A 19,465-nucleotide genomic window follows, 5' to 3' on the forward strand; every position below is an offset into this window, starting at 1 on the left:
AGTTGTCCGCCCCACCCCCGTCTTTTTTTAGAGCTCTAGGTCTTCTAACCACCATTTGTTTCTCCTTTTGTGTTCTTGCATCCTGATGATGGATCACATAGTGTGGTTCGAGACATTGATGTAAAAATTATTCACACAATCTAATGCAGAAACTTGCTTCACATTTTATGAATTGTGGAAATCTGATAGATTTGATTTATTGTTCTTTTTCAAACTTTACAGGAAGGAGGTCATAAACTAGAGCATATAGCACTTGCAAAATTCAGATTGGGAGTTTCACATGTAAGACTAATCTACAGTGCTCATTTTTGTAATCTAGGGTCCTCTAGTCCTAGTATTTCTTTGTTGAAGCCAAATGTAATTTTCAAATGCCATTGACATAATTCTGGTCATTTTTGGACATTAATGAATTCACATTGTTTTTTTTCTGTTGGTCTGAAGAGATTTTATCTGTCCATTTCTTGAGCTTTTGTTCATAAAGGCAATTTAAAAGGTTTTGAATAATGAATCGATATATTGGCACCTGAAGTGGCTAATCTTGCTTTTGGGGCATTAATAATTTTATTATTTGGTAAGATGTCTGCGTTTTAAATATGACATTGTAATCACTTATTTTTTGAAATATTTATAGAACAAAGCTAACAAAAACCTATAAATTAAGACCCCAACTACAGTTGGCAGTTTTTGCTAATTAAAAAAAATATTGTTAGCCAAAGTAATTATTAAGTATTAGTAGACTTGTTATGTAATGTTGATAAGTTGTTCTGGAGAAGTCGTTATGTTTGGTAGTTCTTGGTGGTTGGTAATCTCCACTAATTCTAGGATTGTTTTTTATGTAGTCATTTTGTTGACGTTGGGACTTGGTTCATTATTGTATAAATCGAAAAACAAAAAATAATGAGAGGGGGAGGGGGTGAATCAGTATTATAAAACTTTAAAACAAAAAGTAGCCCAAGTAACAACAAATATGTCACACAGCAAAACAAGGACACCAAAGTTATCTTGTGGAAAACCCAACAGGGTAAAAAACCACAGTATCACTAATCTCCAAAAAGGTGCAATCCAGTACAATGAATAGCTGCAACGCTTTTACACTCCAATGCACAACACAGGCTCCAACCTGGACCTTCAGAGCCTACAACCTCAAAGGGGCACCGACCCAGTACAGCAGACACAAGACAAAGATTAATCACCAGCATTAGCTCTTGTTTTGCATATAGATGTTAAAATTCTCATGATGATCACAGAAATACAGAATTCCAATTTGTTTAACTCAAACCAGCTGCACCAAGTATACAACAGCAAGAACTCTTTATGCTGCCTTACTTTGTATTATTTCACTCATACTTCTACAGCGCCAAATTCCTTCACACACAACCAGGAAGGTTAAGACTGACTTTTCATACAATCTCTACATGCAACGTCATCTCTGTTTTTGATGCAAAACTCATGTGAAAGCACCATCAAAAGCTGCTTTAATAATTTTCCTTTTTAAACTTCAAATCCTTCAAACTGCTAGATGCCACATACAGACTTCAATATCTTAGTTCGAAACCTAGTATGCAAAAAGAAAAAAAATGGTTTGTCTTCTCTCATGCACCACCCACCACCAAAAACAGTCCCTTTTTGTCTCGCACAAAAATAAGTCCTAATCAACACCTTGTTCTGTCACATACTCACCTTTTTAGACATTCATTTTCAGTTGCATCTTACACTGTAGTGCCCAGAAAAAAACACCAGCTCCAGAATAACAGTGACATTTATGCAGAGGTAATCATTTTCTGCAGTTTACAAGTGTGCCAAAAAAGTGGCAATTCCATGATTGATTCAATTTGACTGGGTGTGTATCTGATATATTTCCAACATCAGTTATGTTACAACAGTTACCTCTGATATATTGCAGCAGTATTCTATACTTCTGAATGCAGTGATTGCATTACAATAGTTACACCTCTGTTTGATTATTTCAGCCAGAGATCTGATGCATTACAACAGTTACCCTGCTATATGATTCTCATAGCCAGAGATCTGACGCTCATTACAAGCAGCTGGAGGAGTTGGTTAACTCTGCAAGGAATCATTAACATTCTCGGCAAGGAATTGGTTACACATGTAGATTTTCAGTATACTCTCACTTGTCACAGAAACAGGATCAGTCAACAAATGATCACCACACAATAAGCTCAATCATCAATGAGAAATACTAACACAAATTACATATCGGAATGAATGATCTATCTTTATGTAACTACATTGTAATTGTATCATCATGTTCTAATATTCCATGTTCTATAAATAACATTTCCCTTTACTCTAAATGCTAGATAATATTGCCCTACAGGAGTAAACACCTGGGACTGTTGCTAGTATCGAACCTAGCAATATAAGTCACAGATAGGTGGTGTTATGGACTGTCCCATAAAGGAATCAGAAGAGTGTGAAACTGAAGAGGAATAGACAACAAAAGGTGGTCTGACTCATGACTTGGCACACCTGTGGGAGGTGCCTATATACTCATGTTTGAAAGGAGGCTCTCCAGTGAGAGGTCACCGAGAGCATAATCTGAGACATGTCAACAGTGAATGAGGAAGTTGATAATTTTGTTGGAAGGCTTCCAAGGTTACTCACACATAACTTCATCAGTCTTTGTGACCTTCCAGAGGAAAAGGGCCGCGAGCAACAAAGGCAACAAACACTGGAGTGATATGAAGAACAAAATCAGGAGGAAGAACATGACATTACAAGAAGATGCACCTGTAGGAATTAATGATACTGCTGCTGAACAAGGACAAAATATGAATACCAACAGGTTAAGAAGTCACAATAGGCTCAATAAAAGGATCTCTTCTGTTAAAGAGAACAAAGTGAGCAATGCTAATGACTAGAAGAATTGCCAAGTGGAAAACCCAAGTCTGTTGAGGAGTGTAAGTCAAAGTGTCAGTCATAGTCGTAGCCAGATGAGAGGGCTCTCATTGATAGTGAAGGTGAACAAATAAAGAGCGAGTGTGTAGAACTTGCCAGACACCTATCACTCTTAAACAAAGTGTATAGAGATCTCAACGACTAAGTAGGCAGCCCAGTGGTACAATCCATATCAAACAAAGAGAACCCAGTTTGAGGTGATGCTTGAAAGCAACATATGCAGAATGAACAGTAATTTGTATTTGAGCAACTGATGATTAGGGGCACTATGCCAATGAATACGAGGAGGAGGGATTCTAGGAATGGAGAGGAAGGTAACTAAGGTGTGAGGGGCATTGAGGGTGGAGGTGTGGACCCAAACATGGCAATAAATACTAGTGAAGCATTGAGATTTCAGAGGCTGAATAGTCCCACTAGGTTGAGAATACATATCTCCATGAGGAGACACTTTAATTTGTGGAGGTGTCTCCACTTATAACCTTAATGCCTTCGCAGTATAACTGTGACCTTCCACTGTTTCAAACAGTCAACTTTGAATATTTTTATTGTATCATATTTGCAATTTGGTCAATATAGTTAATAATAATATTTTTTCTGATCGGTATTAATAATAATATTTATATGTATATCTAATTTCCAGTATTATTATTATTAATATTAACTTTTTCTATTATATGTGTGTGTGTGTGTGTGTGTGTGTGTGTGTGTGAAAGAAATATTCTTTATCATATCTCATTGTAATGTCCCATTTTTTTTGGAGGAGTTAATTATAAAGTTATCAATTAAAAAAATATATATTACAAGGTAACTTTATATATTAAATAAAAAATCTTCTAGAGGTTGCTGGAAGAAGCGGAGAAAAAATTAAAAAGGAGGCCGACCTATCGAGGAAAAAAGAATAAATAGACATTGAGGGCTCATTGCCTATCATTGAGATTTATTATTGATTTTTACTTATGTGCGTTTTGGAGCCTAGGTTTTTTGCAAGTAGTCACAATTGGCCATTGGGAATGAAAACTCTCAATTGGTATGCAATTTTGAGGGTGTGAAAGATCACCTGAATTATTGCAGCTGTGGGAAGGATATTTTAGTCCTTTCACTTGTGCTTAATTGCTAGTTTGGAGTTTCAAGTGGAGTTGCACTTTCACCATATCATCTTCAGTAATCAGTCTCCAATATCTGATCAATCTAGATTCTTCATTTCAGTTTGTAGTTGTAATAAGTTCTCAATTGTATACAGCCAGTTAGGGTTGTCTGTAATGTGCCATGTCATAATGTTTCAGTGCTGAAAATTGCCTTATCATTTGTAAAAACATTTGGTTTTCATTGAATGAATACATTGGCACTATTATTTCCTTATTTCAGCAATATACTTCAGCAGTGTATTAAATTTAGGGTTTTGTTTAGTGGCCTATTGAAAAGGGTCATTACAGTGGTATCAGAGCGGTTTCCTGGCAGCCTAATAGGGTTACCCAGCCACCATTTAATTTAGTTTACAAAAGAACCAACATAACTGAGAATATGGCTGAGAGACATTCTCAAAGCCCATCTAGAAGTGTGCGAGATGATGAGACTTTACAGCAACAGGAGAGGCTTCTATAGTCAATAGAGGCAAGTACACAGGCAATGATGGTTATGATGCAACATTTGATTGGGGAAAATATGAGAAATAATCATAATAATGACCAGGATGACAGGAGCATAGCAGGATCACAACATAGGACATGGTCTGGAACAGCTGACAGACCCACACTTCCTACATTCAGAGAAGAAACTCCAGCACGCACACCTGATGCTATGGTAACAGATATTGTAGATGAACTCCGACAAGCAAGGAATGAGTGGGATTCATTACTAGAATATGTACAGGATGGATGGACATTTGACAGGTACCTGAACTATAGAGTTGCCAGGTAGAAGTAGGCAGATAAACACAATGAGTTGCAACAAGTCACCAACAAGTTGGTATTACCCACATTTGATGGCAGTGGAAAAATGATTGCTCATACTTGGATTCATAAGGTGGACACTTTCCTATCTCTGAAGACTATGACAGAATTTGAAGCACTCAAGTATGCCACTTTACACTTAGATGGGACAACACATGATTGGTGGACACATGGCATGATCACATTGCAACACAATTAGGTAACCACTTATCAGGAGTTTGTGGATAGATTGAGAGAAAGGTTTGATAAAAAAAATCCTGAAGTTTATTTCCGGGAGTTAGCCCAGTTGAGACAATCAGGAGGCTTAGAACAATTTATCAACGACTTCCAGAAGCTTGCAGTGATGGTGCCTGACATTTCGAAAAGGAGGCTAGTCATTTTATTCACAGAGGAATTAACTGAACCACTCAAGGGGTGGGTAAAGGCTTTTGATCCTCCTACATTACAGGAAGCCATGAAGAAAGCCCGCAGTATGAAACTTGCAGCTCCATCAAATTGGTTTAGTTCAAAGGGTTCTTCATCATTTAGAGATAACAAAGGGGAATTCAACAAGGGTAAAGAGAAGGATAGTGACTCAAAAGGCAAGCTAGCTACACCTTGGGATAAGGAAACACTTAATGACCTACGTAGGAAGAAGCTATGCTTCTTTTGCAAAGGTCCCTATGAGTTTGGTCATGATTGTCCTATGAGGCCTAAGGGGAAGGCTAACCGGGTGATGTGGGCTTATTACGAAGGTTCAGATTCAGACATCTCAGAGCACCATGATAAGGATCCTGATGGGGCAAAGGGTGAACAAGAGGTAGATAGTGTTGAGAAAAAAGAGGCTCCAGAGATACATTTATAGGAGGCATGTCTGTCTAGTATTCAAAGAGAGGGATCTTTTAGATTTTGGGGAGTCTTGGCAGGACAGAAGGTTATTACTCTATTGGATACAGGTGCCACGCATAATTTCATTGATGTACGATTTGTGGAGAGGCGTGAACTCATTACTGAGGAGTTCGAGGGACTGAGAGTTAAGGTAGTCGATGGATATACTCTTCGTTGTGATAGGATGGTACGAGATCTACCTTTGTGCTTGAACAACTATGAGTTTAAGGTGAACTATCATGTGGTCAACATGGGTGACATGGACATAGTACTTGGGATGCAATGGCTACATTCTTTGAAGTAGGTTAACTTGAGATTGGAGGATATGGAGATACGATTCGTGGTGGATGGCAGGACTCATGTGTTGAAGGCTATCTGTAATGGTGATGTCAGGACTATCTCATTTAGGCGGTTGGAGAGATTAGCCAAGCATAATAATATAGAGTGGGCGGCAATATGCGCCTTGATGCCTACCTAGGGGGAGCAACATAAGACTGAATATCATCCAGATATTCAGAAATTGAGAATCAAGTATGGGAAGGTATTCAGTGAGATTCCACTAGGCAGGCCACCAAACAGAGGTATTGAGCACATTATTGAGCTGGAGGAAGGTGCTAAGCCTGTCATGATCACACCATACCAGCACCCAAAACGACTCAAAGATGAGATCGAGAGGACCATCAAGGAGTTGCTAGCGATGGGACACATCAGACCAAGTAAGTCACCTTTTGCATCTTCTGTTGTTTTGGTAAAAAAGAAGGATGGAACTCTACGAATGTGTATTGATTACAGGGTGTTGAATAAGAGAACTATAAAGAACAAGTATCCCATCCCATGCATCGATGAGCTGATAGACGAATTGCATGGGGCTTGTTATTTCACAAAAATTGATTTGAGATCAGGCTATCACCAGATTAGGGTTCGAGAGCAGGATATTGAAAAAACTACTTTCAGATGTCATTATGGGCATTTCGAGTTTGTAGTCATGCCTTTTGGTTTGACTAATGCACCTGCCACTTTTCAGTCCACTATGAACAAGGTCTTCCACCATCAGTTGAGGAAATTTGTGCTAGTGTTCTTTGATGATATTTTGATCTATGGCAGGACATGGCATGAACATTTAGAGCACTTGGAGACAATATTGAGCATTTTACAGAGTGAGTCCTTGTATGCCAAGGAGTCCAAATGTGATTTGGGGATGACAGAATTGTTGTATCTTGGACACATCATTAGTGCAGGAGTGCGAATGGATCCTGACAAGATCTGTGCTATTGTTGATTGGCCACCACCAGAGAACCTTACACAGTTAAGAGGGTTCCTTAGTCTATGTGGATTCTATCGTAGGTTTGTTAGTGGCTACTCACGACATGTAGTGCCCATGACAGATTTGCTGAAGAAAGGGGCATTTGTGTGGACTCGGGAGGCACAAGAGTGTTTTATGCGGTTCAAGGAAATAATGACTACATGCCCAATATTAGCATTGTCTGATTTCACGAAGCCATTTGAGCGTCAATGTGATGCTTTTGGAGAGGGAGTTGGTGCTGTACTCATGCAGGCCAAGTATCCTATAGCTTATGAGAGTAGGAAACTCAAAGGGGCTGAGAGATCATTCAGTATATATGACAAGGAGATGTTGGCCATCATGCATGCCTTGGCCAAATTCAGACAGTATCTTGTGGGCAGAAAATTTTGTATTAAAATTGATCATAATAGTTTGAGGCACTTTTTGGGACAGCGGGACTTGAATGATCGTCAGTAGAAGTGGGTGAGTAAGTTATAGGCATATGATTTTGATATCACATATGTTAAGGGGACACAAAATATTGTTGCAAATGCTTTATCCCGTAGGCCACACCTCACTTCTATGATTCAGATATCAAAGGATTGGCGACACTTGATTGTAGCAGAATATGCCAAAGACACGTGGGCCTCTGCTATAATGGAGGGAACAACAATTGACACCAAATACACTCTCATAGATAATTTGATCATTTAAGAACAGGATTTACTTAGTCCCAAGATCGAAAGTGAAGCAGTTGATTTTGAGAGCATTCCATAATTCACCTACAGCAGGCCATCCTGTGTATTTCAAGACTTATAGGTTAGTACGGGAACGGTTCACTTGGAAGGGACTTGAGGTTGATGTTTTGTAGTATGTGCGAGAGTGTCATGTTTGCCAGCAGAACAAACAAGAGCACACTTATCCAACAGGGCTCCTACAGCCACTTCCTATTCCTGAGTGCATCTCTATGGATTTTATTACGGGCTTGCCCAGGGCCCAGGGGCACGATTGTATCTATGTGGTGGTGGATAGGCTGACAAAATATGCTCACTTCTTCCCTATCGCTACTACATACTCAGCAACTTAGGTGGTTGAGGTCTTCTTCAGGGAGATTTTTAGATTACACGGTTTGCCTCGGAGTAGTGAGTGACAGGGACAGCCGCTTCATAAGTCACTTTTGGCAGGAGATATTTTGGTTGTGTGGCACTGAGCTTACACCTAGTACCAGTTATCACCCATAGACTGATGGTCAAACAGAGATTGTAAACAAATGGGTGGAAGGGTATTTGAGGAATTACGTGGCAAATCAACAGCGAGCTTGGGTCAGATGGATATATCTCTGTGAGTATGGTTACAATACTACATATCATATGACTATACAAATGACACCCTTCATGGCACTTTACGGTTATGAGGCACCTAGTTTCTTAGATTTGTTGTTGGGAGACAATCAAGTACCCTGTGCAAGTGAACTATTACAGGAAAGTAAGGATATAGTTGCTACTCTCAGAGACAACATTGCTAGAGCTCAGAACCAGAAAAAGCAGTATGTAGACAAGAAGAGGACTGAGCATAGTTTTGAGGTAAATGATATGGTTTACCTCATGTTACAGCCATATAAGTAGTCCACTCTCAAGAAGAGTGGTGCAGAGAAACTCAAGCCACGCTATTATGGACCATTCAGAATCATCAAATGAGTCGGTGAGGTGGCTTATGAGTTGGAGCTTCCCACAGACAGTAGAGTGCACAATGTGTTTCACGTATCATGCCTCAAAAAGGCATTGGGTTAGAATGTGATGCCTTCTGTAGTATTACCTCCCTTGGATGATGAGGGGAAATTGATTTTAGTGCCAGAATCCATCCTGGATAGTAGAGAGAAGCAGTTTCGTAGGAGAGTAATCAGAGAGTATCTAGTTAAGTGGAAAGATTTACCTGTTGAAGATGCTACTTGGGAGGGAGAAGTGATTTTGCAGCATCCAGCATTAAGATTGCTTGAGGCCAAGCAATTTTAGGAGGGGCGGACCTGTAATGTCCCATTTTTTTGGAGGAGTTAATTATGAAGTTATCAATTAAAAAAAAAAAATATTACAAGGTAACTTTATATATTAAATAAAAAATCTTCTAGAGGTTGCTGGAAGAAGCAGAGAAAAAATTAAAAAGGAGGCCGACCTATCGAGGAAAAAAGAATAAATAGACATTGAGGGCTCATTGCTTATCATCGAGATTTATTATTAATTTTTGCTTATGTGCGTTGTGGAGCCTAGGGTTTTTGCAAGTAGTCACAATTGGCCATTGAGAACGAAAACTCTCAATTGGTACGCAATTTTGAGGGTGTGAAAGATCATCTGAATTATTGCAGCTGTGGGAAGGATATTTCAGTCCTTTCACTTGTGCTTAATTGTTGGTTTGGAGTTTCAAGTGGAGTTGCACTTTCATCATATCATCTTCAGCAGTCAGTCTCCAATATCTAATCAATCCAGGTTCTTCATTTTAGTTTGTAGTTGTAATAAGTTCTCAATTGTATACAGCCAGTTAGGGTTGTCTGTAATGTGCCATGTCATAATGTTTCAGTGCTGAAAATTGCCTTATCATTTGTAAAAACATTTGGTTTTCATTGAATGAATACATTGGCACTATTATTTCCTTATTTCAGCAATATACTTCAGCAGTGTATTAAATTTAGGGTTTTGTTTAGTGGCCTATTGGAAAGGGTCATTACACTCATACATATCTACATACTATATTTATCCAATTGAAGCTTCAAATCACCAAAAAAAAGAGATGGAAATGCTCTCTTTCAGCATGCTTGGATATCATATGAAATTTGAGAAGCTATGGAGATTATTTTCAGGGCATTGAGGACGCAAACCCTCTATGCTATCATTCTTGATGCCATTGAAAGGTATGTTCTTGAGATTTGTTCTTGAGCTTCAAGGTAAAATCTGAAGATCATGTGAGTTCATTATTTTTAATTTCTACTTCTAGTTGCTAGACAGATTGGGTTTGGAGTGAAAGGGGCTGTGACTGAAGAAATCATTTGGACAGATTAATCTACTGTTAGAACTGTTGATAGTCAATAAAAAATGCTGAAGATTGCTTTAGTTTAAATCTAAGTTGCTGGTTCAGATTCTGGTATGGATGTGGGTTCACGATTCAGGTTTGAAATTCATCCAAATATTTGTTGGGTTGGGTTTGGATTTGTCCATACCAAAACATATTTTTTTATAAATATATATATATATATATATATATGTGTGTGTGTGTGTGTGTGTGTGTGTGTGTGTATGCAACAACAAATAAGTCCATACACCACTCTGCTAATAGTAAAGCAACCTAGGAAAAAACACCACTGTATCTATGTTTCGATATAATAGGATATTAATTGCATCATTTAGCCATACATACAACATCATACACTTGCATGGGACATATTTCCATATCAAGGGACAGTTTCAGAATGAAAGGAATCATCAAAAGATAAGTGCAGTTATCTGATTCTTTTTTTATATTGGTTAGAGGATTTCTAACCAAGCTAGATCAAAAGTTGAGAGTCAGATTTTAAGCCCTGGATTCAAAGAATATATCATAGTTTTTTAAAGAAATTCCTCAATTTCGTCAATTTGGACTTCACCAATTGTCAATTTGGATTTCCTTTATAAGCAAGTTTTCATTTTCACTCACAAATGCATAAGTGACGTATAAACTGTGGTTTTTGGCCTTTTTAGTGGTCACTTTTAGGGTTCGGAGGATTGAATAAACCAAATTAGGCAAAAAATCACTTAAAAAAAGTAAAAACAATTTGTTTGGAGACCAAATTCAGCTCGGGTTCAGCTGCTGGGCAGCAAATTCTTCAAAATTCGCTCTGAATTCTGCCCAGGTTCCTCTGACAGAATTTGCAGTGAATCTGTGGCTCTCTAGGAGAATTTGGGGAGAATTTGACTAGGACCAGACTTTGGACAGAATTGAACCAGACTTTGAGTGTTGCTGGAGAGAATCTAGTAACTTAGCTTTAAATACTTAGAAATTGCTGGAGGCTTTAATATTGAGGGCTTTGAGGACGTTTCTCCTCCTGGCTAACATCTTTTTCGTTGTTGTAACTATACAGTCAAGAAGATTTAGAAGGAAGTCTGATATTTATGTGATAGAGTTTATTTTTACCTTTATCTGCAGTACTGGTTTATGCTGCTGGCTTCAATTCCTGTATGATGTTGCTTAAGCAAGAAGAAGCTCAATTTGCATTGAAGATTGTCTTGTGTTGAATGACCATTCATTACCCAGCTGGACATTTGAAGATTTGCAAGGAAAGTGCTTTCAGGTGGACACCAAAAATCTGTAGATTCCAAAACATGGATAACGTACAGGTCTGTACATTATTTCAGTAAAAAGAGAGACGTCCAGTTAGGAAGGAGAGAGCTGGAGTTCCAAGTTAAGATGCCATAGTCAAGGGAGCTAGCTGGGTTGAAAACGTGGGTGCTTGGACACCTCCAGGCCTACTTACAACTCACTTTGCTGCCTGCGTTTATTCCAATACTCCTGGTATGCGAACTGTCATTACCAATCTGAAAATTGTGTTCTTCCAACCTCTACCAGGTCTACAAATGACATTGTTAGTACTGTTACATGAGTACTGAGAATAAAATATTTGATCTTTATGAGTTGTATTGTTCAGTGGAGGCAACCTTGGCCTCTGTGCCTGTGTGCTTAAATTGGAACTGTTTATTGAAATTCTCAACATTGAAAATCGGACCACCATTGTTATGTTCTTTGAGAAGCAAACAAGATTCAGTAAGCCTCTGCAAGGGGTTTGAATACATCAGAGTGAGGGCTGTGAGCAAACTGATTGTTAAATGTCTCATGAGTTGAAAGAGGCTAATAATAATAATACTATAGGACAGATCCGAGCAGGTGTATCTTGCCATCCTGAAGGGGTAATCCAAAAAATGAAGTCTTATGAAGAATTACTAGAAGATCTTCATTACTTGCATGAGCATCTTGGTTGGTTTGGATCCATCTTTAAAAATAAATCTGAAACATATGAAAATGTCTTCAACGGTGACCAAATCATGAAAGCTAGCTAGAATGAAGAAAGGAGAAAAGACATGATGACAGATGTACTTAGGCAAAAAGGTGCCTATTGCAGGAGAAAAGTTGGGACACTTCTCTATCAAAAGATGATCTTCTCAGCTTTTTGGAAGAAGTGGCAGTGTTTGCAACAGGTGAAACAGTCCAGCTCTCAGTGGATACAAACAGCACTTGCTCCTATAGTGAACTCTTTGGTGGAACATAGATTGCAGAGACACCCAGGTAAGGTGGTAAGACTACTTGTTTCTAATTGCCTAAGTGAAATTATAATAATTACAGTGTCTTGGTTGAAAGCATGATGATGACGAGTAAAGCTGAGGACCTGTCCTCATCTTTTTCACTACCTTGAGGACATAACCAGAAATGAATTTGATGAAGATGTGCAGGATGAGAACAGGAGCAAGTGGTTGGCCTACAAACAATTAATTGATGAGATTCAGAAATTGGATACAAATTATGATCCACTTGCCACTGTGGGTGACAGTGAAAATGAGAACCATATTTGTGATGAAAATATTGTCATTGATGTCAAAGGTTCAATGAGATTATTGGAAGTCTTATCATTGACATCAAAAGCATGAGCAAGATTATAAGTGATTGTATCACCAATGTCAAAAGGAGGATGAAGAAAGTTTCCAAACATCATCATCAAGAATAGCAAAGCTTAAAGGTTTTGGTTTAAAGAAGACAATCAATAAAGAAATGGTAAGCTAATACAAAGAAGCAATGATTTATAAACAATGGTGATACTGGAATATTCAACAGCAATATAAAATCACGATATATTAATAACATCTACTTCAGCCATGTCAGAGTATAAGTAAGACAAAACAAAGTTTTGATTCATTGCAGCAGCATGGAGAATATATATATATATATAAAATACTTGTATTGAATTGAAAGAAGAAAATGCATGGTTAAGGCGAAAGATGTTAAAACACTGATTATTAAACATTCAGAAGCAAAACATACATGGAAACCTATTTAAAAGACACGAATACAGGAATAGCAATCATAACCAACAGTGACTATATAGAACAGAGGCATTAACTTGAAAAGGACACATACAGCTATACAGATGTAAAGAGGAACACATATATTCAGTTATGTCATCGATGCTCTAAGACGGTGATATGAAGACAACAATTAAAAACATGAAAAGTTTGATATTAGAAACAGTATTGAAATGGTCTCATTTCACAGGGTAATCTCGTATATGCATCCAGTGATTAAACAGCAGGAAGCAGTATGATGTAATAATATCTCTGATACATAGCAACCAGAAGTTCCATAAATTTCATGATGTGTGAGAGCATCAGTACATTGAAGCCGGTATTATGCAGTCTAACCACATCATTATTGGAAATTGCCGCAGTAAGAGACTTTAACAGAAAAGACCACAAATGCAATGGCTTTGGATATTAAACACTATATATATGTGTGTGTGTGTGTATGTCATGTGCCGTCACAATATACGGAACACAACACAGTATACATACGGCAGCTCGATATAGTTTGGAGAAAGCCCGATAAAATAAGATAAGGGAATAAGCATCAACAACGCGACCGATAGGCATCAACAACGCTACCGATGGGAGTCTTCATACTTCGAAGGATAATCAATGATTAAAAATAATAATAAGAAACCAAAGTCATCGTGACTTATCATAATAATAATAAGTCAGTATTATAGTTTGGCGGCTGCGATCATATTTGTTAATAGAAAAAGGGCCATAAAATTGAGGAGGTTCGATCAAAGCAAATATTATGAATTAAGATGACAATGAAATGGTATAGATTGAATACATCGATATACGTAAGAAAGCACAAACACGATCATCTGAAGGCTAATAGACAGGTCAGCGTTTGAGGAATAAGTCGAGGAAGCATTCAACGTTGCAGTCAACATGTCAATGAACATCGGAATATGTGGAAATAATATTCTGAGCAAACATCATTTCATGAAAAACCACCAAGGCTCGAATGAAATTGAATACGTGGCAGGAATGTAAAACACAGTTCGGATATGCCAGAGATGCCATCAGTTGGACCCACATCTAACAGCGGTTCATGTAAAGATATAAAAAAGAAGCAAAGTATTTTAATAAAGGTGCGATTAAAATTCAAGAAGGATTATTTAAAATAATAAATCAGATTTTAAGGAAGAGGCAAGTCTTTTCATCTTAAAAGATATGATTTTCAAAAATAGAAGATATAAATAAAGAGTTCCCTATGAGGAGATTGAGAAAAACTGAATGAGTTCAGAATATCTATAAAATTAAGAGATGAATGCGAACAGATGCAGTAAAAGAAAAAGGGCAGATTATATGAAGCAAAAAGAAGCGTAGAAGGTGAATGGAAGAGCAGTAAAAAGGTGTGAAGTAATAAAGAAATATTTATATCAAAATATTAAAAATAAGTGAATAAGATATTCAGATTTGTAATTCAGGCATATATATTTTCAAATATATATATTATAAGTGCAAGACAAAATAGTAAGGAGAGTTACTGCTCTTTTTAATAAGGATATAAAAGAAGATATTTTTGAGATATGAAAGGCTAAAGCAGATATAAAAATCAGATTAAAGAAAAGAAGTTGTGCTAAGAAAGTGGCCTTCATGAGTTGAGTTAGCAACATTGTCAAGGTGGAAGAACGGTTTGTGTGTAGTGAGTTGGTGTTCATGAAGACAAGCAGTGGGGGTTGGTGCTTCCAGTAGGTCGAAGCCTGTGAAGTGTGGGAGTTGGAGCTTTCAGTGATTTGGTGCTCATAAACTTAGGTGTTGGAGCCTCTAGTAGGTCGTAGCCTACCAAACATTGTAAAAGAACAAAGTTTATATAAAAACAATTATTTGTTGTGGTTTTCTCCTGCATTGGGTTTGCACATAAATATTGTATTATTGTGTTCATGTGCATAATTGTTTGATTTCATTATTTAATGTTATTAATGCAATTGTTGGGATAAAAATTTGAAATTGTAAAAGTTGGTATCATACTGATTCACCCGTCCTCCCCTGTAAAATTTCTGCAAATTCTGCTACTAAATCAAACTGATATAAAACCTTTATAGTGCTAGAGATGGTCTTGATCAATTTACAGATGGAATATTAGTCCTTGCTGAGATAAAAGTTCTGCAATAATATGTATTCTACTAATTCGAATGAGGCAGAGAATGCTAAAGGAACATACTTCTTTGTACTTGTGTGTCCTTTATCCACATTCCTATCTCATACATATAAGGCGCCCAAGAGACATGTCGTAAGAAAGGACATGACTCTTTCTAGGTTGGCCCTACACAAACCAAAGAGTATGTTGCCCAGATCAGCATCTCATGAATAAAAAATTTAGTTAGTAAATGTGCTAACAATAAATATGTCATTTAGAACATTAACAAATGCTCCAAGAAGGACGCCGAACGCCGATTAGGTAAATACAATAAAGTATTTAATAGATTAAATCCTTTACTAAGGATATTAATGCTTTGTTGGATCCATACGATCAGCAGTCTAGATAATCATGTTATTAGAGTTATTTAGGATTAACGCTCCCTCTTAACTTGATAATCATATTGAGAGATAATCATATCTTAGCAACATCAATTACGATGAATAAGCATAGATTGATATCTATTTGAATCCTCTAAGCATGTGGTATCATTGAACACATGATACTATGTCATGTTACCATACCTGTGATATGACTTATCACTTTACTTGTGATAATAGGATTGCATAGAATGCAATATACAAGATAAGATTTGGAAAATGATTAAATTCTTCCTTTATCCAAGTTGTGACTTATAGGTACTGGCAGGCTTATATCACAATATGATCCTGAGTTAAGATCTACCAGTTTATAGGATAAACTTTGAAGAATAATAAAATTCTTCCTTTATCCAAGTTGTGACTCATAGGCATAGAAAATGTCTACATCACAATGTGATCTTGAACTAATCTAAATCTGACAGTAGATCTCTACTGTTCAGCACATTATCTCAAAGATCGTCATCTCTCATAATGTCTTTTATACAAGTGTTCATTATCTCAAAGATTGTCACCTCATAAATAATAAATAGAAATGGTGGAGCCCATAACAATCAATAGCTTGACAATAAAATAATTTAAAGAATACAAATGTAGTATAATTCAAGCATACCAAGTCTTTTCATGAAGTGATCTATCTTCACTCGTGAGAGCGGTTTGGTAAGAATATCTGCTGTCTGATCTGCAGTGCAAATGTATTCTAATTTTATAGTATTCTTGTCTACCATATCTCTTACATAATGGTAAGGAATTTCAATATGCTTGGACCTGTCATGAATAGCTGGATTCATAGAAAGCTTGATGAAACTTTGATTATCACAATGAATAATTGTAGGATTCATGGCTTGACCAATTAATCCCACAAGTAACTTTCTAAGCCAAATTGCTTCTCAAGAGGCCATTGCTGCCGCAATGTATTCAACTTCTGTGGAACTTTGTGCTACTGATGCCGGCTTTCTACATATCCAAGATATCATTGTTGAACCTAAACTGAAACAATATTCTAAAGTGTTTTTCCTATTAGTAACACTTCTAGCCCAATCTGAGTCTGTGTACCCATGTGGGTCCAATTCAACTTTCTCATACTTGAGCCCAAGGTTAAGAGTGCCTTGTAAGTATCTCATAATGTGTTTGACTGCAACTAGGTGAATCTCCTTTAGCTAAAACATAAACTGACTTAAAGCATTAATAGCATAGCAAATATCAAGTCTTGTATTTACCAAGTACATAAGAGACCTAATCATTTGTCTGCAAATAGTAGAATCTATAGAGGATGATTCTGCTGCTGCTTTCTTAAGTTTATGAAGATTAGTCTCTTACCAAGTACATAAGAGACCCAATTATCTGTCTGTAAAGAGTAGAATCTATGGAGGGCGATTCTACTACTGCTTGCTTAAGTTTATGAAGATTGGCCTCCATTGGAGAAGACATAGGCTTGCAGTTCCACATTCCAAATCTCTTCAAAATGTCTAATGTATACTTTCCTTGATTAAGTATGATGTTGTCAGAATTTTGCCATACTTCTAGTCCTAGGAAGGAATGAAGGAGTCTTAACTATTTCATTTCAAATTCTTTGATTAGATTTTTCTTGCATTGATCTATAAGATCATCACCTATTATTAGTAAATCATCAACATATAGTATTAGTATTATCATATCATCTTTATCCTTTTCATAATAGAGATTTGGATCAGCTTCATTCTTTGAGATTCCTAAACTGGTGAGATACTTATCAATTCTTTCATGCTATGCCTGTGGAGCCTATTTAAGCCCATAGAGAGCTTTCTTGAGCCTGCAAACAACAACTTTAGGGTTATGAGTTTCAAATCCTTCAGGTTGTTCCAAATATACCTCTTTTGTAATCTTTCCATTCAAAAATGTTGTTTTTACATCCATTTGGATGTACTTTCCATTCCTTTGATGTTGCAATAGCTAGGATTTCTCTTACAGAGGTGTATCTGGCAATTGGAGCAAAGGTTTCTATTGTCACAAAAGTTTGCATCCTTGCCTGAAGTTTTTACTTAAACACAACCTTGTGAAACATGGAAACAACCTCCAAGCTGTGGGACTTGAACTGTGAGGTTGAGTCTACAGAGAAGGCCGGCTTCTTTTGTTATTAGGGTGCACCTAAACTACACTTGGAGAGAAAAAGGGAGAAGGAATGCACAAAAGAAAACTGCCTAATCTATTCTACGAAGGTGATGCACCAAAATAGAGTGTTTGATTTTATCTCTGCCTATAGATGCACAGTAAACCAATTATGATCTCAAAGATTATAGATTCAAACCTTGCTTAATCCAACAACCACATGTAGATCAGACAACAAAAAAAAGCTATATGAAGAAACTTCACTCAATATCATTCAAATGCCAAAATAGATACAATCATATAGTTGCAGAATGTAGACAAAACATTAACCAGAGGCAAAGAAGTCTTGTACAACGTATTAATGGCTAAAAGAGATACAACAGAGGATTACAATGGCTCAGAAGCATAGAAAATTATAGTAGCAAGTATAGAATACAATACTAAAGAATCAGAAAAAAGATCAACCCTTCAAAAGATTACAAAATGTGCTTTTATAGCTTACGCATAACTCAGAGATTGTTTTAGAACTTCATCCATGCATTTAAGATTGTTAGGAGATGATTAGGTGAGGTCTGGATGATAGATCTGATCTGGTACATCCTCAGAGGCACGAAAGTCATTAAAACCTTGATTGGAAGAAACCCTGAAGTGATAGATTTGACGCTATTAATGCAAAAACCCCTCAAATGGATAACCAGGAGGCAGGCAACATGTCTTTGACTACCTTTTAGCTTGGCCATAACTTGGGAGTGGTTGGGATCGATCATGGAGATCGAATTGTGCAAAAAAAAAAACCATTACTTATCCCGTTCCTGGCTCGACAAATCAGCAGAATCAGCAGTCAACTGGGCCAAGCAACAGGAATGAGCTACGTGGACCAATAGTCTTTTATCCTTTTGCCACCTCATAAAGTCTTTGAGTGTTGACCGCCTTATTACCTTAACCACACCACCCTTTCATCTTAACTATAACTACTCTATGAAACCGTGGACTTAACTACAATGTAGCTATGATTGCATACTTCCAATTGGGCCTGCCGGGATGTGTCCTCACGTTGCTTCCTCGCATTTTCTAAAATCCTTGCAATTTCATAAAGCAGAGAAGTGCCAACAACAGATCCTCTTACATCTGATGGCTTGAAACATGCAACCAACTTTAATTTACATGCTAGTACCCTAGCCAATTAGGTACTTGTCCTACGCCAACTCATCTTGGCAGCTTCTTTTGTGGTGTGAAGATTGAGAAAGGACCCACCAACCTCCACGTGTCGGCACGTCGTTTTCCCGCATTGTCCAACACTTGAGCATCTTCATAAAGCGGGAAAGCGATGATTGTTGATGTTGCAAGATCTGATGGTGGACGGAAAACACACTAAGAAACTAGCCCACAAACAAAGAGCGAATGAAAACCTGCCAATTGTACCTAGTTCCAACAACCACCAGTTGCAAAAGAGAAATGACCCACCCCGGACATGTGGTATGTTGTTGCGTCCTTGCATTGTTTAAAGCTTGAGCAGTGTTAGAATGCGGGAAAGCGATAACCGTAGATCTGTGCAAGATCTGACGGTAGAGAAAGTTGCGGGGCCGGGAAATAAACTTAGGAAAATAAAGAAATATAATAAGGTTTTATTTTGCTTATTTCATATTTTCCATTCGGCATATTTAATATTTAAATATGGGATGTGACCATTTGGTGGGCTGTTATTATTTGAATTAAAATATTTAGTGGGAAGGCAT

The 19,465-nt window shown here is 37.3% G+C and overlaps 1 protein-coding gene across 1 annotated transcript in view; it reads left to right on the forward strand.

The window, feature by feature from the left end:
• Positions 1-19,465, forward strand: part of LOC149561641 (TATA box-binding protein associated factor RNA polymerase I subunit C) — a 184,243-nt gene that overhangs the window by 75,897 nt on the left and 88,881 nt on the right. Inside the window, exon 7 of the mRNA XM_089825222.1 lies at positions 223-282. Within this exon, the coding sequence (XP_089681348.1) occupies positions 223-282 (60 nt within the window). The remainder of the gene's footprint in view (positions 1-222; positions 283-19,465) is intronic.

This window comes from Cupressus sempervirens, chromosome 4 (assembly GCF_028749045.1).
Source record: "Cupressus sempervirens isolate cs-2001-9-10 chromosome 4, ASM2874904v1, whole genome shotgun sequence".
NCBI classification, from domain to species: domain Eukaryota; kingdom Viridiplantae; phylum Streptophyta; class Pinopsida; order Cupressales; family Cupressaceae; genus Cupressus; species Cupressus sempervirens.